General features: G+C 42.5%; 1 protein-coding gene across 3 annotated transcripts in view; it reads left to right on the top strand.

The window, feature by feature from the left end:
- The first annotated feature begins 497 nt into the window (after positions 1-497).
- The window catches only part of LOC129188667 (gamma-aminobutyric acid receptor subunit gamma-3), an 89,760-nt gene continuing 64,056 nt past the window's right edge, over positions 498-26,201 (top strand). For all 3 annotated transcript variants that reach the window (XM_054789526.1, XM_054789525.1, XM_054789527.1), the window contains exons 1-3: positions 498-746; positions 821-966; positions 22,751-22,818. In XM_054789526.1, the coding sequence (XP_054645501.1) occupies positions 685-746; positions 821-966; positions 22,751-22,818 (276 nt within the window). In that variant the 5' untranslated portion in view covers positions 498-684. The remainder of the gene's footprint in view (positions 747-820; positions 967-22,750; positions 22,819-26,201) is intronic.

Here is a 26,201-nt window from a genome sequence, read left to right as displayed (position 1 = left end):
TAAATGATTCCCTAATTGCTTTGGTTTTTGTACTTTTTGGTTTTTATTAGTTTCCCCTCATAGGGTCCGACAAAAAACTACATGGTCGAAAACTAAATCCATTTTCTCCATAGGAAATAATTTAAATCCAATGAATTAGGCACCCAAAAATATTAACAAAAAATACACTAACACTGTAATGATAAGATTTGATTTTATTTTTACCGAGTTATTTCATGACAATGAAGTCAGTCAATATTTTGAGAAAAGGTGTCACCAGGATAAACTTTTAATATGAGAGCAAAATCAATTATTTTGTTTTAAAGCGACCCTGCCACCCGGGTGATGACTTCTCTAGTTCCGCCCCTGGCCCCCGAGCTGGTAGTGAGGAGAAGTCGGCGGGAAAAGTGCAGCGTCGCGCGTTTTTCCCGGCTCCACCAGCAGGAGCAGACAAACATGCCGTGTTGTGGCACGAGAACATGTCTGGACACGTGTCCACTGTCATGTTGGGATGGAGAGGGACAGTCCTGACCGGAGCTGATTGAGGAGGGCGCGCAAAGTGCGTCTGCGTAAAACCAGCATCCGGTCCCGCCAGTTTTACGCGCAACTTACCAACAATAAGATTTTGGATGTTTTGAAAAATGTCCAGCATGGCAACCATGAGGTGTCTTTGGGCGGACTTGTAGACTTGTCTTTGCGTCATCTATGACCAGCATGTCCCCCAAATTCGTGCCTTGTTTGCTTCTCCTCGCGGCTCTCAGCGCAAGGTAAGGCGGCCCCTTCAAGTCCGAATGAAGGCAATGAAAAAGCTTGTTGAACGAACACCTTGACGTCTTTGCAGCGTTCTCACGGTGGACTACGAGGAGGACTACGAGGACTTCACCGTCAAGCAGATGTTGACTCCTAGATCTCAACAGTCTGACGCCACGGAGATACTTAATAACCTACTCAAGGAGTACGACAAGAAGCTCAGACCTGACATTGGAGGTAAATATTACAGTACTCTCATATTTATATATATTTATATACATTAGATCATGCAGGTGCAATCATACGTAAGCTTATCATTACTCTACATGAAATACTGACGTGATAAACTATTAACTCGCATGTGTGTGTGTTATGTGATCAACTGCAATCAATTTATTAGGTACACGTGCGCTGCTTTATGGTGCACGAGCTGCCTTCACAAAGATGCTCATGCCGGGCAAATCCACCAGAAATCTATTTCAGTCCAAAATGGCACACACTATTGCCCACTTTATTAGGTACACCCGCGCTCCAGTGCCCGTACTGTTCTCATTTTGTCACATGACTGTCAATGACATTAGCATACATGTAATACATATACAGTATCCTCAAAGTTGTAGCATCATTACACCAGGGATATTCCACTAAATGATTACGTGTATAACTTATTCACGTTACACTTTCACCTCAGCAAATGGAAAATAGTCATATTTACACCAGAAAATCAGAACCTGAAACAGACACACTATGTTAATGCAGTCAAAGATCCTCTATATGGTAGGAGCGCTGACGTTAAGGACCCACTGGAAAAACGCTAGTCAAAGATCCTTTCTATGATACGAGGGCGCTGACCTTTTTTGAGGACTGACTGCAAATATGCGAGTCAAAGATATTCAATGCGGCAAGAGTGCGCTAATGTTTTTAAGGTCCTACTGCAAAAACGCTAGTCAAAGATCCTCTATATGAATGGGGAGCGCTGACGTTTATAAGGACTGACTGCGAATAAATATGCTAATCAAAGGTCCTCTGTACGACAGGAGCACGTGCCATTATTCAGGACCTACTGCAAAAATGCTAGTCCAAGATCCTCGATATGCTGTTTTGAGGCATCTTCCGCAAAGACACGATAGTCAAAGATCCTATACTGTATGTGACAGAAGTGCTGTGCTGTTTTCAGGCTTCTGCTGCAGAAACTTTAGTCAAAGATCCTCAATATGGTAAGTGAGTTCTGACGTTTTTGAGGGCCGACTGCAAAAAGGCTAGACAAAGATCCTCTGTGATACAAGAGCGCTGATGTTTTTCAGGACTGACTGCAAATAAATATGCTCGTCAAAAATCCTCTATATGACAGGAGCCCTCTGTTATTAAGGACCTACTGCAATAATGTTAGTCAAAGATCCTAAATATGCTGTTTTTAGGCATGAGATACAAACATGCTAGTCAAAGATCCTCTGGATACAAGAGTGCTCTGCTGTTTTTAGGCATCTTCCACAAAAACAGTAGTGAAAGATCTTCTATATGACAGGAGTACTGTGCTGTGTTTAGGCACCTGCTGCAGAAATGCCAGAGTCAAAGATCATCAATATGGTAGAAGAGCTCTGGCATTGCTGTGTAGCTAATAAAATGATTTTTTTTTTCAATATACAGTGGTGTGAAAAAATGTTTGCCCCTTCCTGATTTCTTACTTTTTTGCATGTTTTGTTCTCACTTAAATGTTTCAGATCATCAAACAAATGTAAATATTAGTCAATGACAACACAACTGAACACAAAATGCAGTTTTTAAATGAACTTTTTTATTATTAAGGGAGAAAAAAATCCAATCCTACATGTCCCTGTGTGAAAAAGTGATTGCTCCCTAAACCTAATAAGTGGTTGGGCCACCCTTAGCAGCAACAACTGCAATCAAGCGTTTGTGATAACTTGCAATGAGTCTCTTACAGCGCTGTGGAGGAATTTTGGCTCACTCATCTTTGCAGAATTGTTGTCATTCAGCCACATTGGAGCGTTTTCCAGCATGAAGCGCCTTTTTAAGGTCATGCCTTGGATCATTGTCCTGCTGCAGAACCCAATTTGGTTTCAGCTTGAGGTCACCGACAGATGGCCGGACATTCTCCTTCAGGATTTTTGTTAGACAGCAGAATTCATGGTTCCATTTATCACAGCAAGTCTTCCAGGTCCTGAAGCAGCAAAAACAGCCCTAGACCATCACACTACCACCACCATATTTTACTGTTTGTATGATGTTCTTTTTCTGAAATGGCGCGTTACTTTTACGCCAGATGTTATGGGACACGCACTTTCCAAAAAGTTCAACTTTTGTCTCGTCAGACCACAGAGTATTTTCCCAAAGGTTTGTGGGATCATCAAGATGTTTTCTGGCAAAATTGAGACAAAAGACATGTTCTGACCTTAACTGAGGCAAGTGAGGCCTGCAGTCCTATGTATGTTGTTGTGGGGTCTTTTGTGACCTCTTGGATGAGTTGTTGCTGTGTTCTTGGGGACATTTTGGTTGGCTGACCACTCCTTGGAAGGTTCACCACTGTTCCATGTTTTCACCATTTCTGGATAATGGCTCTCACTGTGGTTCGCTGGAGTACCAAAACTTCAGAATTGGCTTTAGAGTCTTTTCCAGACTGATAGATCTCAATTAATCTCAGTTATGTTTTAACAGGGTGTGTGGGGGGGCAGTCACACAGTTCACACAGGGCCATGTAGGTTTTTTATTTTTTTTTTCTTCCATGATAATAAAAAGTTTCATTTAAAAACTGCATTTTGTGTTCAGTTGTGTTGTCATTGACTAATATTTAAATTTGTTTGATGATCTGAAACATTTAAGTGTGACAAACATGCAAAAAAAGAAATCAGGAAGGGGGAAATACCTTTTCACACCACTGTTTATATTGACAGATGTTTTTGGGATGCAGCTCTTCTGATGGTGCAGGTGCACCTCATGAAGTGTCTAGCGAGTATAACAGAAATCGTGTTTTTTTTTTTTTTTTGCATGATTTTGAGTGGAGAATAAGTCCACGAGTGACCTTTTAGTTAAAGGTCGCAGAGAGAGTCGTGACCTTTACGTGTGCTCATGAAAAAAAGTGACATTTTGAACTCATTTAGCCAGCGTGATCCTGTCTCCTTTCACGTGGCAGTTGGGCATGTTGCTCGCCGTCTTTGCATGATGGATGCTGCCTTCAAGATTGCTGGGAATCTTTCAATGGCCGACGGGGCAGTTGTGATTGAGCCCTGTGTACTCCGCCAAGCAACAAGTGATTTATTGTTGACAGTGTAGTAGAATGAATGATGAGTGTGGACTTTTGGTTTGGTTTCTCACAGTTTTTGCCAGCATTTCCGGGTCTGTGCTTTTATTTTGTTACGTCTGTTTCCAGTTTGGACTGGATGCCTCACTTTTATTCTGGTTAGAGGGAGCTGGGGAGCGCACCTGTGCAATGATTTGTAATGAGGCTTCTATTTAGCTGATTTAAGCCGTGTCCCATTTCGGGATCTGCATCCTTCAAAGACCCAACATATGCGGTCGATGAAGGTTGGGTCCTTTATGAGAGTCCTCCAGCCGCGGCTAGAGCGATGCCATATGCCGTCAAGTCCGCAAAGGAGAGAAAAAAGATGGAGAAAACTAACAAAATATGAAATTTTAGCACCAGAGGAGTTTTATATTTATTTTGGTATTATGTGTTGCTAGAAAGAGAAGATCATCCGTCTGCAGATTTATCTCCAGCTCAAAAAGAAACCTTGTATTTTTAATCACAATAATATTATGAACTTCTGTATTACTTCTAGCTAGTTAGTCTGTTTGTACAGCACTTTGGCCAACATGGTTATTTTTAAAAAAATTGTCTTTACTTATATATATTTGAGCATTAAGATGTTTACGTGTTATGTTTTTTATGTATCATTACTATATTATTCATTTATATCTTAACTGGAGGGTTCACCATTTTCTTTATTTGATTCAAGATTCAAGAGTTTTATTGTCATATGCACAGTAAAACAGGTGGTTCTGCTATGCAATGATATTCTTGTTCTGTTCATTCTCCCAAAAAAGAAAGAAAACACAAGAAAATGAATAAGAACGTCAGAAACATAAATACCAACAAATTAAGAAACAACAACAGAAGAGACATTAATACAAATAAATCAATAAATAAATAAATAGTGCTATGAGTGTGTGCGTGTGTTGCGTGCGGCGTGTGTGAGTGCTTCGTTGAGAAGCCTAATGGCCTACTGTAGCGTCTGCCTGACGGTAGGAGTGTGAATAATGAGTGTTGTGGATGTGTGCTGTCCTTGATGAGATTGTGTGTTCTTCGTAGGACTCTAGTTTTATAAATGTCTTGCAATGAGGGGAGGGCTGCCCCAAAAATGTTCTGTGAGGTCTTGATCACCCGCTGGAGTGCCTTCCTATCACGTGTTGTACAGTTACCGTACCAAACAGTGATGGAGGCGGTAAGAACACTTTCGATAGGGCATCTGTAGAAGCAACTCAGGATTTTAGTGGACATGCCAAATTTCCTCAGTCTTCTCAGGAAGTACAGTCTCCTTTGGGACTTCTTCAGAATTTGTTGGGTGTTGTGAGACCAGGTGAGGTCCTCGCTGATGTGTGTGCCAAGGAACTTGAAGGTTTTCACCCTCTCCACCTCAGTCTCATCAATAAACAGGGGTCTATGCGGCTCCTTTTCCCTTGTTCTTGGGTCAATGATCATCTCTTTAGTCTTATCTGTATTGAGAAGGTGATTGTTATCACGACACCAAGCTATGAGGTCCGCCACCTCTCTTCTGTATGATGTTTCAACACCACCAGTGATCAGTCCGATGACTGTAGTGTCATCCGCAAATTTAATGATGCTGGTGTTGTTCTGGGAGGCCACGCAATCGTAGGTGAAGAGCGTGTAGAGGAGTGGACTCAGCACACACCCCTGTGGGGTCCCAGTGCTCACAATTCTTGAGCTGGATATGCGATTGTGGACTCTGACTGACTGGGGCCTGCCTGTTAGAAAGTTAAACACCCAGTTACAGAGGGAGGGTGACAGGCCAAATGCGAGGAGCTTATTTGTGAGTTTGTGGGGGCTGACTGTGTTAAAAGCAGAGCTATAGTCTATAAATAGCATTCTGACGTATGTGTCCTGGCCCTGTAGGTGAGAAAGGGCTGTGTGGATGGCAGTGTTGACTGCATCATCAGTGGACGGGTTCTGGCGGTATACAAACTGTAGAGGGTCCACAGTGGCCGGGATGCTCTTTTTGATGTGGGTCATGACTATCCTTTCAAAGCACTTCATTTGGCAAGTCAAACCATTTTAAAAGTATTTTTATTTAATAGTTATGCATTAGTTTGTAGTAGGGATGTAAATGTCTTTGTGATAGATTCGATTCGACTCTAGATACACAGGTTACGATACGATTAAAAAAAAAAACTAAAGTATATATTTTAAAAACAGAACGATTCGATATGGTTCGATGCAATGTACAAATGATTCGATTCAATTTGATTCAATTCAACGGTTAATGTTTGTTGATGTTGATATTAATCTTACATTATAAAATAAAGATGCCACTTAGGGCTGGGCGATATGACCTCAAATCAATATCACGATAAAGTGGGCAATTTTACCTCGATATCGATAAATGCACGATACATCCCGACCACTATATATCTTTGCCATCTGAAAATAATTGCAGGAAATACAAATTAACTGCTTTTCATTGATTTATTGACCAACTGGCACACATTACTTTCAGTGAAATATAATGCACGTAATGGTACGCACCTATTCCGCGTATAAAGCCTTCCGAAAAAGGCTCCAAAAAGCGCCAACAATGCTTCATTTACATAACGTGCTTTGGGTGGTCACGACAGTTTTCATACTTACTTTGCATTTCATGTTCTTTTGCTCAACATCTTTGTAGAACCCAAAATAAATCTCCCTGGGACTGCGATCCACAAATATGAATGTATGGTACATACTACATCCTGTACACACATGCACTAAGCTACACATACAGCCACATAACATGACTGTCTCATGCAATTACATTACTAATGGCCACTTAGCACACTGCACAAGAACAACGGCACTGACATCAACCCATCCTACCACAACCATGTCAGGTAACATATTCTTATATAATATATATATATAATATATAATTTCACGTTATTGTCGCCATGTGACCATCTATTAGTGACATCAAGTAAGGCATTGAATCCTTAAAAACTGCTATCAACAGCAAACTAATCATGGTTTCCTCTAGAGACGCTTTTATAATGTTTTCATTTTCTTTTTCTTTATTTGTGAATTGTCAATTTTGCATAATTGGGCATGTTTTTTGTTTTTTTAAAGGCTTTAAAAATCCATATATTTCAAGTAAAGTATTTGTGTATCATTCGGAGCGGGTTACGATGCATAGAAACAGGAAAAAAAGTATTTTTAGCGCATGTTTGGGAAAGCAGTATAGTACGTCACAGAGAGCAGTCATCTTTCCTGCAGGGCTCCAGTATCCAACTGATAACATAGCTAGTTAGCTACGTCAGCGAGTGATGGCTGAGATGTCAACGCAAGTTGCAAGAAAAGTTGTAGGAGACTTGTAGATTTTTATATGTTACTCGACTGTATGGACTCATTTCAGGAGCAAAATCCGAATGAAAGGGTTGAAAGACGTAGTCGCACGTGTGCCCGCTTTTTTTTTCTTTTCTTTTCTACTCGCACAGTCTCGCACATTCCGAAGCTTGCTGTAAGGCACTAGCCAAAATAAAGTCAAAACAGAACAACATGTCAAATGTTTATATTGTTTAGTCAAAGACTACAAAAAATACTTGCTGAATGAACATCTTTTTCTTTGATGGATCAATATTTTACATCCTATATTTGATATCTATATGTTTGTACATGTTACATTTGGAGCATTTAAGTTTTAACATGGTGTAATGTTGGTAGAAATGCTGGCGAAATGCGCCGGCTAGCTAGCGCCGCGTCACATTGTTTATAATACACTCAACACTCAACCAGGTGCATGTCTACACAGTCGATTAATCTAAAGATTTATGCGTCTGTGTAGGCTAAAGATTTATGGCTGATTAATATCGATACAGGATTCTTTTATCGGCGAATCGGAATTGTTCGCTCCCCAAATCTGATATCTGGTCGCATCGGTTTATCGTTCCCATCCCTAGTAGGTAACAAAGGTGGAACATTTCAAAGTAAACAAGTTACAAAGCAAAAAAGTTACCATACTCACATCTGTTGGTCTGGCTGCTCAAGTTTTGTGCCCTTCTTGTAAAATCCAATCTTGGGAGGGGCATGTGTTAAAAAGGGCTAGGGTTTCGGGGTGATGAGCTAAGCGGTGACTAGTAAATAGCGGTAAGTAGTGGTGACTAGTAAAATGTAACAAGTGCGATCTTCTGTGAAATCTATTTTATTTTTTCCCAAATTCCGTTTTTTTCTGTTTACATTTTTTAGAATTAGGTTTTTTACCTTTTATACTTTTTTTTTTTATTTTTTTTTTTTACTAGAATAGAGTGTGTGATATTTGAGTTAGTGAATAAAATGTCCATGAATGAAATACAAAAATCCTTCCATTTATTGATGCAATACATCATTGGCCCATTTTGTCCAGTCATTGAGAAATGGATGTACAGTAGCTTAGCTAACTTTTCTGATAGGATGTCAGCCTCAGCACATATTGCTACAAAATCTTCAACAAACTGTAATGCCCATTCTTGTGATGTCATTCCTATCACGTTATTAATGTAAGATATTTTTATGACACCCTTATTTTGTTTACACAGTTATGCAAGTGTGACAAAGAGCGGTGTTATTTTGAAGGCCAAAAGTGTGCTGTGTGTGTTGAGAATGGCAATTGACAGTTGATACGAGCTGGGTGCAAGAATGAACGTGCCTCTCGTCTTTTTTCACTCAGAACCTGCACGTCGTCAGTGGGCATTGTAAAATAGTCCTTACATTATAAAATGGTCCTTACATTAAAGTGGTAAAACACAACACAGTGAAAATATACCCAGCCTGGTTGGACTAAACTGCTTTGTTGTCCCTGAATCTTAATTCTTCATCTTAACAAGACATGTCGGACAAACGTATGCTTCCATCTTTGGTGAAAAGACCCGTTTCTGATCCCGGTGCACAAAGCGAGGTCATGCTGGGAGTTTGCCGTGCCAGCAGGCTGTGAATGTGCCTGTTAAATGTTGACATGATGCATGGGACAATGAATGTGGTGCTCGCTGTAATCTCTTCATGGTCCTTGTTGGAGCGTTGAAATTCATGCATGGCATCCCTTGCCCTGCACACAACACCATCTCCTGCTCCAATTAGGAGAACAGCCCCAGCAGATGGCTATTTCACTCGGACATGTCAGAACCGCTCCTGCGGTCGACAGTGATTGATTCATTGGCTTTCGTTCGTCTGCTGTTTGGTCGCGATGAATCAGAGGCGCTTAATGGTGAGAAGAGCTTTTTGTTCTGCCTTCAAGGTGTTAAGGACTTGAGGAATAGTTCATGACCGTTTAGGATTTTCTCGTTTGGGTCCAGATCCTGGTCTGACAGCTCATTATGCTGTACTTTTTTTGTTTCGCCCAAAATCTACTCTTGGATGCAACAACTTACAAAGGACTTCCTTGCACACTTTCATTAATATTTGATCATTTTAAATAAAAAAATAATGAAAAATGGATTATATTTATTATTTATTAGGGCTCTCAAAGTTAACGCGTTAACGCATTAATGGAAGTTTCCTATATTATATATTATATTTCTATGATCTGGTTGTCAAGTTTCCATTCCGGACAACATATACAGTATATCAGGGGTCGGGAACCTATGGCTCGGGAGCCAGACGTGGCTCTTTTGATGACTGCATCTGGCTCCCAAACATGTCTTAACATGATCAAATTTATTTACTTTTTTTTTTTTGGCTGGCATTTTAGAGTAAAACATTACAGAAATCACAATGTAAAAAAATAATGTTCAAAATATAAAACTTTCTTATGCGTTTTAATCCATCCATCCAATTTCTACTGCAGTGCGGGTGGCCAGAGCCAATGCCAGCTGTCCTTCCGATATTTTCTGGGTCAGACACCAAAACCTTATTATTACTGGATAAAGCGGTAGCCTACCTGGGTTATTGAGATGTCAAGAAGTAATCTTCCCTCCTTTAATTAAATAGTCAGCTAGCTAATTCTGCACAGCCTTTCGACAAAGAAGATGGTGAAAAGAAAGAAAGATACGGAGTACATTACAAAACCATGCAGCACCAGAAGCCACCAGAAGGAGTATTTTATTTATTACTGATTAGCTTCAGTATAATAATGTTAATAAAAAGAATACATTCAGAGACTTATTTTATTCTAAAATTGTTGGTCTAGCTTAAAATGCACGCATTTAGTTGTTTTCAATGTTAAAAAAAAACATAATATGGCTCTCATGGAAATACATTTTTAAAAAATGTGCCTTTCATGTCTCTCTTAGCCAAAAAGGTTCCCGACCCCTGCAGTATATCGATCTAACATTGTTTAAAAGGTAAATAATCGATTGAATCAATACTAGGAAATGAAGCATTGGATTTAAGCCCCTGGCTTTATATTTATATGGATGGGTGTTGTTGTTTTTTTTAGCACTTTTAATGATAAAGACATTAAATGTTACTCAATTTAGTCTGCCTGTCGGTGACGTCATTGTCTTCCGGGTATGTGGTGGTCATGGGAGTTGTAGTTGACCTGTGAAATTGTTGATTCGCTTCTTCTTCTTCTTCTTTTGGTCAGTTCATTCACGACTCATATTTAACTCATACGCCTTCATATGAAACTCCTTTTAAGTGACATTTATGGGGATAGTATGCGAAGTAAGGATGTTTTGTACGCCTCTGGACAGTAGTTACGGGTCAGTAGAAGTGACGCTTATTGACGTCATCACCAGCGCGGCGTGTCCAGGTCAAAACACATATGTAGGAATGTTACAAATACAATCCGCGTATTTTAGTGATTCGGAGAGTCTGTGGAGAAGTCTTGAAAAGTTTTTTCAGTTTTTTCATATGATATTGGGTGTATTTTCATTTGCATACTGTCCAGAAAAGTTAAGTCCAACTTTAAGCTTTTCAAACTCATGGATCAGAGCTTCAGGACAAGATAAGAGGTATGTAGGATATAAATTCACTTGCATATCTATCTGCAGATGAAACTTCATTCAAATCTGATTTTAGCCCAGAATTACTGTGTACATGTAATTAGTAGTGTGGCGTGGAAACGAATACAGCGTGCTGCTGCGACATTATGACACTTGATTTTCTTCCCTGGACTTTTTGATGATCAAAACATGTAAATGGCTACTCTGACTTTTAAAACAAATGTCACAGCCCAAGTTATGATATATTTTGTGGTACGGTTGTACTTGCCAGCGTCTGCGGGTCGATCACTTTTGTCTTGACCTAATGTTAAAGCAATGGCACTATTTCCCGCTATAAAATTAGCTGTAACTTTAAGACTTGAGGTAAAGAAGTGCATGAGGTATCAAAAGTTCAAGTAATGTAGATCAGATAGAATTAATCACAGACTTGATTTCACATATTTCAAAATTCTGTAACATTCCTAACCAACCATTGCACACTGATCTTGTGTTCTCAGCGCACAAGAAATCCCTGCTGCGCAGCAAAATAAAATACAACCTGAAATGTAAACAAAATAAACACATCACTTATTCTGTTCCATTTTGCAATGCAGCTCCGTGAGTGACAGGCGACTACAAGCGGTAACAACACAATGACGAACACCAGCCAGTAATGAAAGCCTGTTGGTACGTACAGTATTTACTTACGCAACCAAACAATTCATTAGCAGGGGGTTACTTACTGTAGTACATTCCGCTGTTTTGCAGGTTAGCGTATAGCTACTGGAGCAGGGGAGCTAAATGCTGCTTGCTAACCGCATATAATAGCGAAACAAACGGGCAGTGCCGCAGCCACGCACCAAGCTAAAGTAAAAAAAAAAAGTCCTCTAAGGTGTACTGGCTGTCGGAGTATGTGGGAACAAAAGAACAAGAGTTGAATAGGGATGAGAGTTTTTCTTTTTCAAATGAGGGCTGCTCTGACTCAGTTTTCTGAGTGAAAAGTGTGGACTAAATAAGTGGCTTAACCGTGCACGTGGTACTGGCGTGCTTTTATTTTGATGGCTGGACTTACAGGATACAGGAAGTGTTACGCCATGTTTGCACAAATGATGCGGAAGGGACCAGAAGGTAGTTGTTTCTTTTTGTTGAGTTAAAAAAAAAAAATTATGTTCATTTTTTATTTAGACAAAAGTAAACATACAGCAAATGTGTCATCACTTTCACGTACATTTGCAGAATGAAATAGTACCAGAACACGCTGCTGCGAAACAGAAAGGAACTAACAGTAGACATTATTGACAAATTACACAACTAACAACATAAATGGTAAAAAAGAAAAGAAATGGAAAATGAAATGATAAAGTAGGTGTTTCCTGCAAGATTTAGATCATTCATTGATGAGAGAGTTCCACGGCTTGTTTTGTCTGAGGCGGACCAAAACGAAAGCTACTTTGTGAAATACGCCTTGCTGACCCTTTGAACCCACTCATATACAAAATACCACAGAATGGAAGGTGGACTACCTCTAGTTCTCAGGTTTTGGACGGGTGTGACACTACAAGCGTCTGATGGCGCTCGTAGAGATCCAAGGAATGCTCAGGTCGTTTGTTTGTATGCTCAGACACTTGAAAAATTGGTTTTGTGTTGCAAAACGTCTGTCAGTGTATTCTTGCTAGTTGCTGCACCGTTCTTTCAAATGGCTGCTCTGATCAGGAGGATTATCAGCACAAAAAAGCCCCTGCTTCCATCGGCCTTATAGGTGAGAAAGTTTCAACACCTCATTGAAGATACTATACCACAATCATAAAAACATAATGTCCCCCACCTCAGGGTGCAAAGTGCAGGTTTGGATTGCACTATTTAAAGTGAATAATTCATCATGGCAAGCTATACCACCCGCTGTTCATCCTGATTTTGTATTGCATTTTTAACTCATTTTTTGTACTCATTGTACAAGCATTATTAATAATTTACACCTGATTCCCTTACAAAACTCAACGGAAACGTCACCTGCAGTGTGCAGTATCCAGGTATTTATTTCACAGTCACACTGGTTCAATTTTTGGCTACAAAGTTACTGAATCAATTTAAAGATACTGAATTGTTTTGGATCGTATCCTTCTAAATTAACCAATATCATCCTTGAATCGTATCGGCAACCACGGATCGAATGATACAAATCGAACGAAAATGAATCGTTACACCCCTACTATTTGTAATTGTTCCCATGCTTGTTGTTGTTGTTTCCCAGTCAGTACGGATTAGTGTCCTATCGTTGCAACGGGGACCATATCTTTACTTTTGTGATAGGACACTGCTTTGCACTTTCAGGACGAACACAACAGGAAAAATAAGCAAGTACTGGAGTTTGTGCCAAGTTTTAAGGTGGCAAAAAATATTTGTAGTGTTTCCGCACTTTTTCAAAGTACCTCCAAATTACTGAGCCACTGCTTTTTCTTTTCTGACCTGTTGCAGATGTCCCTTCATGTTTGTTGACTGAGCGGGGCTTCGGCGAGGCAGTGGTGCTCACACAGTGATGAGTGAGACCTCCGCGTCAAAATACCAACAATTACGGAGCAAATCCAATCTATATCGATATGTTTGTTTTTGATATTGTGGTTAAAAGAAATGCCGATATATTAGAAACATCGATATATTGCCCAGCCCTAGTTTGAATGCAGACTTCCATTCAATGGAGTAGGAGGACACATTTGTCGGCCGCATTTGTAGGAGGCTTCGCGGACTTTCTAATTTGGACAGCCTTCGCGTGGTGCAATGATGTCATGCAGCCCGCAAGTGCGGGCTAGTAGGCAGCAGACCCCGGATTTAGACACAGCCTCTGTTCCATTCATTTGTGGCAGAGTCCACAGCCATTTAGCGTTCTCAATATCGACCATATTGAAGGTGGATTATCCTCCAGACTGCGTTTGGAAGATCTGAAGCCACTGAGGAACATTCCAGCTTTCAGTCGGGTCAATACAATTGATGGCTTTAATGCTTCCACATTCAAGCAAGTCTAATTACTAATTAATTGGTCTCTTTGTGAAGAACAGACTGGGGGGTTGTGGTTGAGGGGGTGTATCAATAGATGCTTTTTCTACTCTAAATATCAGAGCATCAAAGACACTAGCCTAGCTAACGTAACCTATTTGTTGTTGTGGCACAAACATCTTCATCATGGCCGGCCCACCATGGTGACAAATAAATCCTCCTCTTCACCACGGCAGACTTTTATCAATAACTCTTTTCCTTGCTTTTCACTAAGGAGTCATGTTTTCCTGTTCTGCTGAATGCTAATAACAATATTTTTTTCTTGTGTCACACTTCTTGCCACCCTCAAGGGCTTTTTTAAAAATGATTTTTTACGACAGGTGTCACTTCAAGTGTCGCCGGCTAAGCGGCAGCTGTGACGTGCTCCGCTGGCGATACAAGCTCCTCCATCATTCCACATCAGCTGCCAGCGCATCGCTCGGCCAATTAAATCCATCGCAAGACCATTTCCACCTGGCACTTTTGTATTTCAGCTCCGAAAACACACAATATGCCTATTACCGTGGTTGTTTGCAGAAGTATACAGCTGCAGAGCATCATGCTAACAGCTGCTTTTATTATTTTGGTTAGCGTAGTGGCTACAGTACATGCATGGGTCAAAATGCGAGAAACAGCTCTGAGGAAAAAAGGGGACTTTTTTCTATGCACTTTTGCATACATTTTGTAGCATCATACTGAGAGCTGTGTCTAATATTTTGGACACCTTAGTGGCTACATGGATGGGTCAAAATGTAAGAAACAGCTCTCTGTGTGACTCGGTGAAGCTGTGCATCACTGCAAACCACCATCATTTAAAAGGGGACTGTTTTTCAATGGACCTTTGTATTGGGTGTCATTAGATTTTGTAACATCATACTGAGTGCTGTTTCTAATATTTTGGTTAGCTTAGTGGTTACATGCATGGGTCAAAATTCAAATCATCAATGAAAAGGGGACTATTTTTATGGGCTTTTGCATAGAACTACTGAGCATCATACTGACCGCTGTTTCTAACATTTTTTGGTTAGCTTAGTGGCTACATGCATGGATCAAAAGGTTAGAAACAGCTCTCAGTGGGACTTGGTGAAGTTGTACACCACTGCAAACCAGCATCATTTAAAAGGGAACTTTTTTCTATGGAATTTTGTATTGGATGCCAGTAGATTGTGCAAGCGTGCCTAATGTTGTGGCTTGTGAGACGTGAAAAGAAGTGGAGTAGAAACCAAAGAATCATCTGTGAACAGAGGGAGAGAGCTTCCCATTGAGGGAACAGAACGTTCCTCAACATTGGCTTATTTGGAAAAATTCTCTTCCCTTGTCTATTCAGTAGTTGTCTATTAATTATATATATTATATATTATATATTAATTATATATATATATATATATATATATATACAGTAATTACTTTCAAGATAATTGAATTCATCAAGTGTCACTCATGTGGTGCTGGCGGTGATGTGCAAGGCAATTTTGAAGCCTTTAGGACACAGGCCTCTAAATGGCGGACCACCGTTCGAGTCCAGACACTGATTGAGAGATACGGGTATCTTTAATTAATTACGTTAAGGCGGTTTATGTTTATTCTCACCTGAACACATCAGCATCACATCTCCAACTCGCAAACACATCTCTCCGTCCCTCCTCGGAACAACACTTCCTCATTGTCACCACACTACCCCAAGGTGCATTCACGGACACTCGGAACACCCAGCCTCATAGCAGCATTTTTATTACAGATAGATAAAGTAGATAGATACTTCATTAATGTCCTCTACAGGCGGGATACTCACGCCCTCATGCTGCTCAGACGTGATCAAACGAAACGTCCACCAGGTTAATTACAAAGTTAAAAAAAGAAGTAAATTACAGCAGTAATTGCTCAAAAATAATGTCATGTTTTGGGGATAATGTCTAATTTAATATAATTTTAATGTAGTGTGAATTTGTATGGGGGGGGGGGCATCGTAGCATCGTTCCGCCCAGGGCGTCAATCAAGCGAGAACCACCACTGTCCCTAAACAATAACAAGTAAGTGTAGAAAAACACATTTCCTTCATGGAGTTCAGGGCACGCACGGTGCAGTTGACTTTTTCAATTGTTTTTGCATGGAACTAACCTCTCCAAGTACAATGAGGACTTTTATTGCACATATATGCATCTTACCGCTGACTTATTTTATCCGGGATTTGGATAATAAAGATGAAAAACACAGATTTGCATGCCGTCTGCCGCCAGCCACAACAGGAGACCCTGATTGCTTCCGCCTGCGGGGATGTCATGTGACGTTCGTGACTCGGGTTACAGTATCATTTAGAGATGCACAATATCTTTTTTTCCCCCACACTGATACAGATAACTTTCTGCTTCTGAAGACCGATATGATACCGATAACTGGTAACTTTTTTATATCTACTTTTAGATTTTAGATTTAACTGTAGTTTGTGAGGTAAGAAGGGCTCGAGCAACTTTGGATTTGACCAACTGTGCAGTACCTGTTGATTTGTCTTAATCAAATATCATGACATTACTGCTATCACATCGCTAATATCAGGAGAATAAAGGAGTACAGAGCAGAGGCAGCCACCTGCTATGGCCTAGCAAGGTGCGCTGTATCCGGACACATGCTCTGAGCTGTCAGTGTGATGCCACAGAGGTCTCTGGCAAACATTTTGTACTTTTCAAACACCGTGGCACAACAAGCCCCAGGCGTCATAGCGATGCTGGACTATCAGGCGGTTGACAAGGTTTTTTTTGTGTGCTCGATGTTTTTGGTACAACTAGCATGCGAAATGTCTCCATCAGAAAGTGAATGTTTGTTTACAAGCAGGCTCAGGGGAAGTTATGACAGTCCGTTATCGACACAGGCCGGGGAAAAAAAGCACTACTAGTAATCTCACCTCATTGGAGAACTTTTTATCGGAGCTATTTTTAATGTTATTGGATTTATTGAAGTGATGTCATAACTACCTCATATTGGTGTCAGGATTGTGTGCTGCGGTACTGCCTTCTACTGCTTCTCTGTTGCAGCACACTCCTGAGCACCCTGATTGCTGATCATCTTCACCTGTGCCTGATTAGTTGTTCTATTTAAGCTGTGTGCTTACTCACATCCAGTGCCAGATTGTCCCTTTGCTACACCCTGTTCAGCTCCTTCCAGCTTGTTCTTGTGCATTGTGTTTTGGCTTTCTGACCCTCGCTCTGCTCACCTGTAAGTACCTACCTGCCTGCTTGACGTCTTCTGCAGTAGCTGTATTCTTTGGTACTTCTGCTAGTTTTTTGTTAGCAGCTCTTTTTGTTCTTGTCTGTATTTTTCCCTGCTCAGCTCACCTTGCTAGCAGTGTTTTTTGTTACTGTTTCCCGCGACTAGGTCCGGATGTATTTTGGTTGTACTTTGTTTCTTGTGTGGTTTTTGGTACCTTTTTGTTATCCATTTTTGTATTAAAGACCTTTTCTGTTTTCACCTATTCGACTCTGCATTTTGGATTCCTGCATCACGGCCTTGGCCGTTCATAACAGAACAATCTGGCCAAACATGGAATCCGCAGAGTTCGCACATATAAAGGCCGCACTATCCCAACAAGGTGCGCTCGTCGGCAGCCATGAGCAATCCCTCCGGGGAGTTATGGAGTCCCTGGCCGCCCTCGCCACTAGCATTAGCGCTATTGAGCAGCATCTGGGACTTGGCTCTCACCCAGGACAGTCGGAGGGTGCAGCTCCCTCATCAGAGGTTGTTCGAATCGCACCTGCTGCCAGCAGCAGTAATAGTCGCGAGCCTAGCCTCCCACCCCCCCCACGCTTTTCGGGGGAATCTATGGATTGCAGACAATTTTTACACCAGTGTACCCTGATTTTTGACCAACAACCCAGCACTTACTATTCCGACCAGGCCAAGATAGCGTTTATAATGAGCCTACTTACTGATAAAGCAGCAGCGTGGGCTATAGCGGTGAGCAAAGCTAAGCCGGAGTTACGCACCTCCTATCCTGTTTTTTTTGGAGGAGCTACGGCAGGTCTTCGATCACCCTATCCGTAGTAGGGAGGCCGGTAACCAATTGTTGGACCTACGACAGGGCAAACGCTCGGTAGCGGCTTTTTCTGTGGACTTTAGAGTGCTGGCGGCAGAAAGCCGATATGATGAGGAGGCTCTCCGCGGAATATTTCGCAAGGCTCTTAACGAGCGGATCAAGGATGAGCTGGCAGTGAGGGAGTTCACCACCACGCTCAACGAGCTTGTCGACCTAGCCATACGGCTGGATAATCGCCTCCGGGAACGTGATCGCGAACGCAGTGAGGGACTACCTGCAGGATCAGCCAAGAACCACCGTCAGGAGTTTCGGCTGATACCACTAACTTCCGGAACCAGCGGAACAGAGGGAGTTCCATCAACGGCGGCCACCGAGGAGATTGCGGAGCCCATGCAACTCGGGGGAAGACGCCTGTCTGCTGCGGAGAGGTCGCGGAGGCTACGACTCCGCCTTTGCCTGTACTGCGGCGAACCCAACCACACCATCAACAGATGCCCCGCGCGACCGGCACGCCGCGCCGGATCTCCTCCTGACGTTATTAAGGAGACTGGCGCAGGATCGACCGCCGTATCTAAGTCGAGGGAGAATCAGCCTACGCAGGACCGTTGTGAGTATGCTGAAATGCCTCCGGCGTCGGCTCCGACTCCAGCAGCCTTTAAGAGACTACAGGTGACTGGACTCATTACGGGGGGGGGCGTCAATGTTCGGATTTCTGCATTAGTCGATTCTGGGGCGGATGATTGCTTTATTGACTCTAATTTTGTTAAGGAACATGGCATTCAGGGGGTTGAGTTGAGAGACCATAAGGAGGTTCACTCACTGGATGGACGCCCCTTGGCGGTAGTCACTCATAGAACCGTTCCGTTATCTCTTCAATTGTCTGGCAACCACCATGAATCCATTAGTTTTTTTATCGCTCCGTCTCAATCCGCGCCCGTAGTTCTAGGTCTCACTTGGCTCCAGATTCATAACCCGACGGTGGATTGGACGAGGGGACAGATAGTTAATTGGGGCAGTCACTGTTTTGCTAGTTGCTTACGTTCCGCGGTACCCACAGTTTCAGGTAAACCTAGGAACACTGAGAAGATTGATGTCACTGGTGTTCCCGACGTCTATCATGACCTCCGCATGGTATTTAGCAAGGATAGAGCTCAGAGTTTACCCCCCCATCGTCCATATGACTGCGCTATTGAACTCCTTCCGGGAGCACCATTACCCAATGCTAGGCTTTATAGCATCTCTGGACCCGAGCAACTTGCGCTCAAGGAATACATTGCTTCCTCTCTAGCTGCCGGACTTATTCGCCCCTCGTCCTCTCCACTTGGGGCCGGCTTTTTCTTTGTCGAAAAGAAGGATAAGTCTCTACGGCCTTGTATTGATTTTCGCGGCCTTAATGACATTACCATTAAGAACCGTTACCCGCTTCCTCTCATGGACTCCGCCTTTTCGTCTCTTCATTCGGCCAAGATCTTTTCCAAACTCGACCTTAGGAATGCTTACCACCTGGTTCGAATCAAAGAGGGGGACGAGTGGAAGACGGCTTTTAATACGCCACTCGGTCACTTCGAGTATCTTGTTATGCCCTTCGGCCTTACCAACGCACCCGCCGTATTCCAATGTTTAATAAATGATATACTTAGGGATATGATTAACCACTGCTGTTTTGTTTACCTAGACGACATCCTGATTTTTTCTAATTCCCTCCAGGAGCATATCCAGCATGTACGCCGCATCCTTCAGCGGCTGTTGGAGAATCGCCTTTTTGTCAAGGCGGAGAAGTGCGAGTTTCATACCACATCCGTGTCCTTTTTAGGGTTTATAGTGGAGAAGGACAAGTTAAGAGCCGATCCCGCCAAGATCCAGGCGGTGGTCGATTGGCCTTCTCCCAAATCAAGGAAGCACTTGCAGAGGTTCTTGGGGTTCGCGAACTTCTACCGGAAGTTCATTCGTAATTTCAGCATAAAGGCAGAACCTCTGACAAGGCTTACATCAGTAAAGGTTCCCTTTGTATGGTCTCCCGAAGCTGAGGAAGCGTTTACCAAGCTTAAAGCACTGTTTACGTCTGCCCCTGTCCTTACTCACCCTGATCCTGCCTTGCAGTTTATCGTTGAGGTCGATGCCTCGGATACGGGAGTGGGGGCGGTTCTATCCCAGCGCTCACCAGTCGACCAGAAGCTGCACCCGTGTGCCTTTTTCTCACGTCGCCTCACCTCGGCAGAGAGAAATTATGATGTGGGCAATCGGGAACTGCTGGCCATTGTGCTCGCGCTGCGGGAGTGGAGACATTGGCTGGAGGGTGCAGCCCAGCCGTTGGTAGTTATTACGGACCACAAGAACCTGGCATATATACGCTCAGCGCACAGACTCAACTCTCGCCAAGCCAGATGGTCACTGTTCTTAACAAGGTTTAACTTCTCTATCACTTACAGACCTGGATCACGGAATATTAAGCCTGATGCACTATCTAGGATCTTTTCCCCGGTGGAGTCGGACTCACCACCGGAGACAATCGTACCTGTCGCCCGGATACTCGGCGCCCTCCAGTGGGAGGTGGAGAGGAAGGTCTCAGAGGCAGCGGGACAGACGGAACTACCAGAGGGGTGCCCAGAGGGGAGATTGTTTGTTCCTGAACGACTCAGATCCGAGGTGCTGCTGTGGGGTCACTCGTCTAAGATTGCCTGCCACCCGGGGATTCGACGAACCCTATTCCTGGTCTCCCAAAGGTTCTGGTGGCCTACCATGACAGCTGACGTGAAGAAGTTTGTCGCCGCCTGCTCCGTCTGCGCCAGAGGTAAAGCTTCCCATCGCCCTCCTGCCGGTTTGCTTCAGCCGTTACCTGTCCCTGGTCGGCCATGGTCCCACATCGCAATGGACTTCATCACTGGATTACCCTCGTCATATGGCCGGACCGTCATACTCAATATCGTGGACAGGTTTTCGAAGATGGCGCATTTTGTGTCGCTCCCCAAGTTGCCCACGGCCCTAGAGACAGCTAAACTGTTGGTGAGGCACGTCTTCCGCCTACACGGGATACCTGCAGACATTGTTTCGGACAGAGGGCCTCAATTTGCTTCAAGAGTGTGGCGGGCATTTAATAAGGCATTGGGGGCGACCGTTAGTCTTTCTTCTGGTTACCACCCTCAGTCCAACGGCCAGACGGAGCGGGCCAACCAGGACTTGGAAGCAGCACTCAGGTGCGTTTGTCATCGACACCCCTCCTCCTGGTCGACCCACCTCCCCTGGATCGAGTATGCCCACAACTCGTTACCCTGCTCGGCGACAGGTATGTCACCCTTCAAGACTGTTTTTGGTTACCAGCCCCCGCTTTTCCCCTCCCAGGAAGCAGAAATTACCGTCCCGGCAGTTCATGTACACCTACGACGTGCCCGACGCATCTGGCGAGAGACCCGGGCTGCATTAACACGTACAGCAGAACACAACCGCCGGATTGCTGACAGGCACCGGGTTCCCGCACCTGATTACCAGCCTGGGATGGAGGTATGGCTGTCTTCTAAAGACCTTCCGCTTGCAGGGACCTCTCGGAAGCTGGCTCCAAGGTTCGTGGGACCTTACAAGATCAAGGCAATAGTTAACAAGTCAGCTGTCAAGCTGGAGCTCCCACCGGATCTTAAAGTCCACCCAGTCTTCCACGTCTCCTGCATCAAGCCTGTCGCTACCAGTCCACTGTGCCCTTCGGTCGAGGCTCCACCCCCGCCCCGCATCATCGACGGTCAGCCCGCGTACACGGTGAGAGCCTTATTAGATTCGAGAAGAAGGGGGAGGGGGGTGCAGTATTTGGTCGACTGGGAGGGATATGGACCAGAAGAGCGCTCCTGGGTCGCCTGCTCCCGTATCCTGGATCCCTCCCTCATTTCCGACTTCCACTCCGCTCACCCCAATAAACCAGGTATGCCGCCAGGGGGCGTCTTATAAAAGGGGGGGATACTGTCAGGATTGTGTGCTGCGGTACTGCCTTCTACTGCTTCTCTGTTGCAGCACACTCCTGAGCACCCTGATTGCTGATCATCTTCACCTGTGCCTGATTAGTTGTTCTATTTAAGCTGTGTGCTTACTCACATCCAGTGCCAGATTGTCCCTTTGCTACACCCTGTTCAGCTCCTTCCAGCTTGTTCTTGTGCATTGTGTTTTGGCTTTCTGACCCTCGCTCTGCTCACCTGTAAGTACCTACCTGCCTGCTTGACGTCTTCTGCAGTAGCTGTATTCTTTGGTACTTCTGCTAGTTTTTTGTTAGCAGCTCTTTTTGTTCTTGTCTGTATTTTTCCCTGCTCAGCTCACCTTGCTAGCAGTGTTTTTTGTTACTGTTTCCCGCGACTAGGTCCGGATGTATTTTGGTTGTACTTTGTTTCTTGTGTGGTTTTTGGTACCTTTTTGTTATCCATTTTTGTATTAAAGACCTTTTCTGTTTTCACCTATTCGACTCTGCATTTTGGATTCCTGCATCACGGCCTTGGCCGTTCATAACAATTGGTCCAATAATTATTGTGCACCACTAGTATTGCTCAATTCCTAGTGGTATCGAAGCGATACATGTATAGTTGTACGGCCCTAATAAAGATGCATTTATCTTTCTCTTGATAAATCCAGTAGAAATGGGCATATTTCAGACATAGTTGCAAATGGTGATTAATCATGATTAATTCATTTGAAAACAGATTCATCTGATGAGAAATGTAATCATGAGACAGCCTTGGTTGAATGTCTGGACTTCAATGACAATACAGCTTTTTGATGATTTGGCCCACATGGACGGGTTGTGTTTGACGGTACATGAAGGGCTGTCCTCCTCATCATCATCATCGCTAACTACGATTCTGTCATCCTCAACAGTGAAGCCGACTGTCATTGACGTGGACATCTTTGTCAACAGCATTGGGCCCGTGTCGTCGATAAACATGGTAAGTCACATGATTATTTCAAGTGTGACAAATGTTTTTCAAATGTCAGCACTTAAGCAGAGGATGTCTGAAGTGCCACCTGGGGGCCATAATCGGCTCTTAGCTCTTGTTCTTTTTTTTTTTTTTCTTCTTTTTTTTTCTTTTTACACACCCACGGCATATTCTAACAATGAATAATAACACATATTATTAGATATTACATTCCTTTGCTTTGTTACGTATAACGCAAAGGTAAGATTTAGGTAACTGAGCATATATCAGGGTTTCATTTTATTTGAACATGCAAGTTACAATGGAAGACATCACATAATTGAATTCACAGTTTCACATATCCAAGAGGAGTAGGAAGAAGCAAAGCTTATTTAATCCTACCCCCCCATCCATTCCACATCTTATGCAGTACATTTATTTACTCCTGTATTAAATATGTAATTTTTTTTAATACATAGAGTAAAAAGGTAATGTAACAATATGATGATGTAATTAAGATTTTTTCACAATAAATGTAGTCAGTATAATAATAAATAATAATAAATAGGGACAAGCATAACAAAACAAGTTCAAGACTCTTCTACCTTGTATTTTGCAAGCATCATTTGCTTGTATTGGTTCTTGAATTCGCTCATCTTGGTGCTTTGTTTGAGTTTCTCACTCAATCCGTTCCATAATTTAATTCCACATACTGACATGCTGTAGGTTTTTAGCGTTGTTCTCGCATATAAATGTTTCAAGTTTAGTTTTTCTCTCTGTCTTGTAGAAAAGTATTGTATGACATTTTGGGTTAGTAGGTTATTGTTAGCTTAATGCATTATTTTAGCGGTTTGAAAATGTACTTAATGTATTTTGGAACTCGGTACACACATACGGCGCTCCGCATTATAAGGCACCCCGACCATTTTGGACAAAATTTAAGACTTTTAAGTGCGCCTTATGGTCGTGAAAATATGGTAATCAACGAATTTTAACAAGAAAATGTAAAAAAAAAAAACCCCAGCAGCAAAAGTGGAAAAATCAGAAGTAATCCAAATATTAGGAGAAAAAAGTTGTAATCTAACGAGAAAAAAAATCATAATTTTAATGAGAAATGAGGAAAAATGATGGCCTTTTTAATAGCATAAAGTTGAAATATTAAAGAAAAAACAACAACAAAGAAGATTTGTTATTTTAAAAAAAATTTGGTTGTGGAAAAAGTTGCAGTTCCGATCAGGGTTTGATGCTGCCGATTCCAATACCAATCATCCATGAGTGAGATCGACCGATACTGATCACATGGATCAACTGTACATTTTTCAATTTATTTACAATGAGTGCTATTGATCACTGGCACAATTCCAAGGGCCACTGGCAAAAAAGTAATTACTCAAAAATAAACGTTTGGGCAGATGGTCTTTTTGTTGCCTTGTATTTGCGTGAAACAATTTTTGTACTATTTGACACAAACCTTAATTTAATTTGATGCATGTTTTGGAGGGGGATAATTATTTATATTTATATGTTCAAAAATGTTTTTTTTAGTTCAAGATAACAAAATGAACAGAATAAAATAATACAAATAAATATCTTAATTAAATAGAAATGTGTCCCATCCTAAGGCTGGACATACATGTGTTTATGTTCATGAAACAACAAGGAAAATGTATGAAGATTGCTCAAGAAGAAAGTTAAAATATTTGGAACCCCCCCCCCCAGCAAAGTCAGGGAAAAAGAAGAAAAAGTGAAGTTGATATTAATAGGCCTTTTCACCTATATCACAAAGATGAGATGCAGTTTTTTCTTGAAATATACAGTATACACAACTTCTTAGCATAAGTACTGGGGGTGTCACGAGACACTCAACTGATACACGAGAACGAGGCGAGATGAGATTTTAACATTACTTTTAATGAAGAAATATAAAAAATAAACGACAATATATTGCAATCTACAAATTTCATTTCTACTATATTACAATATTCTGCACTTTGTGTGTATGCTAGCGGCCCCACCTACCGAAAAAAGGAGACCGTATGACTGACAAAAGTGACAAGGTGCTGAAACCAATGCAGTGAGTTAATCCTCTTCCTGCCTGCTTTGAGGCGAGAGACGAGGAAAACAGACACGTATGAACATGGCAATATATTGAGGCCAGCAAAATTGTCAAAATTATCAAGTTAATTTTCATTTATTCTCACCGGATGAAATCTCAGCCGATGAGAATCAGTGCCTCCAAGTTGGTTCATGGTTCTCGCCAGGAAAAGGGTGGAGTGTCATCTCCGGATTGGGGATGAGATCCTGAACCAAGTGGATGCCTTTAAGTACCTCCGAGTCTTGTTCCCGAGTGAGGGAAGAATGGAACGCAAGATTGACAGGCGGATTGGTGCGCCGTCTGCAGTGATACGAACTCCGCATCGGTCCATTGTGGCGAAGAGGGAGCTGAGCCGAAAGGCAAAGCTCTCAATCGGTCAATCTACGTTCCGACTCTCACTTATGGTCATGAGCTTTGGGTAGTGACTGAAAGAACAAGATCGCTGGTACAAGCGGCCTAAATGAGTCTTGAGAGGAGCCAGATGAGCTGGCTCCTGCATCTGCTAAGGATGACTCCTGGATGCTTCCCTGGGGAGGTGTTCAGGGCACGTCCGACTAATAGGAGGCCTTGGGGAGTACCAAGGAGATGTTAGAGCAGGGGTGGGCAAACCTTTCGGGCCAGGGGCCACATTGACTTGTAAAATTTGACAGACGGGCCGGGTCAGCACAAGATACGATACATATAAAAAAGCTGAGTTTGTTAACAGTACATATGAAACATAAACAGAAAAAAGCATTGAAGTATTAACATACATTTGCTTGGAAAATAAAAACAGCTTGCCTTTGAAGGCTCTGACGTTGGCTTGCATTTCATGCACAAACTGTTTTTTCCCTTGTAGCTTCACATTCAGCTGGTTCATGTGTGCCAGTATGTGCACAGTAAAAGCTAAATCACAAAGCCAAACTGTGTCATTCAGCTCAGGAAATGTGTCCGTATTCTCAAGTAGCTCCAAAAACCAAATCATCTCCTGTTTGAGCTCCCACACACGTTGACATACGTCTCCCAAACTTCACCAGCGGACATTAGAATGGTAAAGTAAGTCCGTGTGATCCGCGCCAGTTCCTTCAAGAAAATTAATAAACTGACGATGGTGAAGTCCCTCGCTCAAATAAAGTTAACGAGTTTCACAACCGGCTTCACTACGTGGTCAAGCTGCAACACGGATGTACACAGCGCTTCCTGGTGAATTATGCAGTGTAGAAACATGACTTCCTGCTCAGGGTTTCCTCTTTCACATGGCCTGAATTCTCTTGAGCATCCCGACGTTTTTTCCTGTCAGATTTGGCGATCCATCTGTGGTAACGTTGGCAAGCGAGTA

Source organism: Dunckerocampus dactyliophorus, chromosome 10 (assembly GCF_027744805.1).
Source record: "Dunckerocampus dactyliophorus isolate RoL2022-P2 chromosome 10, RoL_Ddac_1.1, whole genome shotgun sequence".
Classification (NCBI taxonomy): Eukaryota; Metazoa; Chordata; class Actinopteri; order Syngnathiformes; family Syngnathidae; genus Dunckerocampus; species Dunckerocampus dactyliophorus.
The sequence above is the reverse complement of the archived record's forward strand: the minus strand, read 5'-3'. Positions and strand labels throughout refer to the sequence as shown.